This window comes from Mandrillus leucophaeus, unplaced genomic scaffold (assembly GCF_000951045.1).
Source record: "Mandrillus leucophaeus isolate KB7577 unplaced genomic scaffold, Mleu.le_1.0 Scaffold1, whole genome shotgun sequence".
Classification (NCBI taxonomy): Eukaryota; Metazoa; Chordata; class Mammalia; order Primates; family Cercopithecidae; genus Mandrillus; species Mandrillus leucophaeus.
In genome coordinates this window covers 15,984,789-15,987,158 of record NW_012098097.1, presented here as the reverse complement: position 1 = coordinate 15,987,158, position 2,370 = coordinate 15,984,789, and the positions used below count along the sequence as shown (strand labels likewise).

At 52.0% G+C, this 2,370-nt stretch overlaps 1 protein-coding gene across 1 annotated transcript in view; it reads right to left on the bottom strand.

Annotated features, from left to right (window-relative positions):
- The window catches only part of ASPSCR1 (alveolar soft part sarcoma chromosome region, candidate 1), a 46,810-nt gene extending 46,216 nt beyond the window's left edge, over positions 1–594 (bottom strand). Inside the window, exon 1 of the mRNA XM_011969382.1 lies at positions 400–594. Coding sequence (XP_011824772.1) covers positions 400–492 — 93 coding nt within the window. The 5' untranslated portion in view covers positions 493–594. The remainder of the gene's footprint in view (positions 1–399) is intronic.
- Positions 595–2,370: the final 1,776 nt, after the last annotated feature.

Genomic DNA, 2,370 nt, shown 5'->3' with positions numbered 1-2,370 from the left:
TCACCCCCAGTGAGCGGCACTGAGCCGCGGGGTCCCAGCCGTCCGCGCTCGCCCATCCTCGCTTCCTCCCGGACCCTTCCCCACCTAGGTGCCCTGCTCTCCCCCGACCCTCCCGGCTTCCTCCACTCCAGCAGCTGAGCCTCTTCCCTGCGCACCTGTCCCTGTGGTCAGCGTCCACCTCCTGACCTTTATGCTTTGGGGCAGGCCCCCCGCCCCTGTACGAATCCTCCCTGGGTGTTGGGGGCTCGTGACCCTCAGTCTAGACCTGATTTCCTTCATCCTAAAATGGGAGTGCAATATCTGGCAGCCCTGCGGCTGCTGAGACGGTCCCGAAACCTGAGGGTAGGAAAGGCGGGAGACCGGTTTCAGAACCGTGGGGTGAGCGTACTTGAGTCTCACCGGAGCTCCTGCGGACCCACAGGCATTCGAGGACTTCCCGCACCAACGCATGCTGAGGAGGGGCTTGGTGGAAGTCTTGGAAAACACCTTCATCCCTAGCCGCCGCAGCAGGGAAAGTACCTGGCCTCACTGCCACCAGGGCCACGTGCCACCAGCTCCAGGCTTTCAGAAGGAGCTGCCCTCCTGACTCGCAGCCGTCGAATGTGCTTAGCTCCCAGCACCTGGGCCAGTCATGGACAGCACTTGCACGTGTTCCCCCCGCCCCGCCCCCTCCACGGCTCAACCGGGCCCGGTGCTCCTCTCTCCATGTGCCTGCCTGTCTCTGCGGACTCTTGGCCAGGGCTCAGATGCGCAGAAGCCTATGGAAGGGGGAACTGGTGCAGTTATCAGTCAATCCTCCCACAGTGCTGGGAGCCACCGCACCTGGCAGTCGTTGCTGAGTCTAAGGACACCCACCTCCTCTGCATGAGTGCTGTTGTGCCTTCCTGTCGATGACATATCCATGTCACACACACACCTGTATGCTGGCAAACACGGACACCTAGGTACATTGGAGAAACCTGGGGAAAGCCCCAGGTTAGCCACAGCCCTCCCATCCAGCCAGCCAGTCCCATGCCCTGTGCAACCTCAGAGCCTTACTGAACCACACATCACCTGGTGGGTTTTAATTCTTTAGTGGTGTTTTTGAAACGTCTGTTCCTATTTTCCTTAGACTGTCCCACAGTCTGGATCCTTGGTTAAACGTTTGGGGCAATGGTGAAGGGAGGTGACAAGTCAGCAGGAGGTGCAGGACATCAGCGTGGCCATGAGTGAGGACATGAAGTTTAACCAGTGGTCAACTTCGGGTCTGCGAAATTCCTCCATGGTCAAGGTCTCTTGCTCCTTGTGGAGTAATTAAGGCATGTGTGAGGTCATTCTTTTAGACCACAAATATCAAGTTTTTCCAATAACCATTTGCCCAACAGTTTTAGCATCAGTTAATGAGTAGATTCATTGTTACACCATGAAGCTGCAAAATCATGGCTTCCCAAGTTTGTTTCTTCTACATTTATAGGCACTTTAGGTCAACTTTCCCCTCCTTTAAAAAATGATCAAATATTTGGGAGGCTGAGGCAGGAGAATGGCGTGAACCTGGGAGGCAGAGCTTGCAGTGAGCCAAGATCACGCCACTGCACTCCAGCCTGGGCGACAGAGCAAGACTCTGTCTCAAAAAAAAAAAAAATAAATATGGCCGGGCGCGGTGGCTCATGCCTACAATCCCAGCACTTTGGGAGGCTGAGTTGGGCGGATCACAAGGCCAAGAGATTGAAACCATCTTGGTCAACATGGTGAAATCCTGTCTCTACTAAAAAAAAAAAAAAAGTACAAAAATTAGCTGGGCATGGTGGCGCATGCCTGTTATCCCAGCTACTCGGGAGGCCGAGGTAGGAGAATCACTTGAACCTGGGGGAGGCGGAGGTTACAGTGAGCTGAGATCGCGCCATTGCCCTCCAGCCTGGGTGACGAGAGTGAAACTCCATCTCAAAAAAATATGTATATGTATATAATATTAATATGAACTCATGTATTTTTTTCATTTTCAGTCAGCATGCATTTTGATGCTCAAATTGGTCCAAATTGGGCCAGTGAGACCTCCTTTAAGCTGAGTCCTATGCTTTTTTTGATGGGAGGGATGACTTTTTATCCCAATATTATTTCAAACTTAGCTGAGCAAGGTGGCTCACACCTGTAGTCTTAGCTACTCAGGTAGCCGAGGCAAGTGGATTGCTTGAGCCCAAGTTCCAGCCGTAGTGAATCACTGTCATACCTGTGAATAACTACTGCACCTCAGCCCCAGCAATATAGTACGATACCGTCTCAGAAAAGGAGAAGGAGAAGAAAGAAGAAGAAGGAGGAAGGAGGAAGAAGGAGAAGAAAAGTTTGCAAAAGCAGTATGAAGAATTCCTGTATATCTTTTTTTTTTTTTTTTTT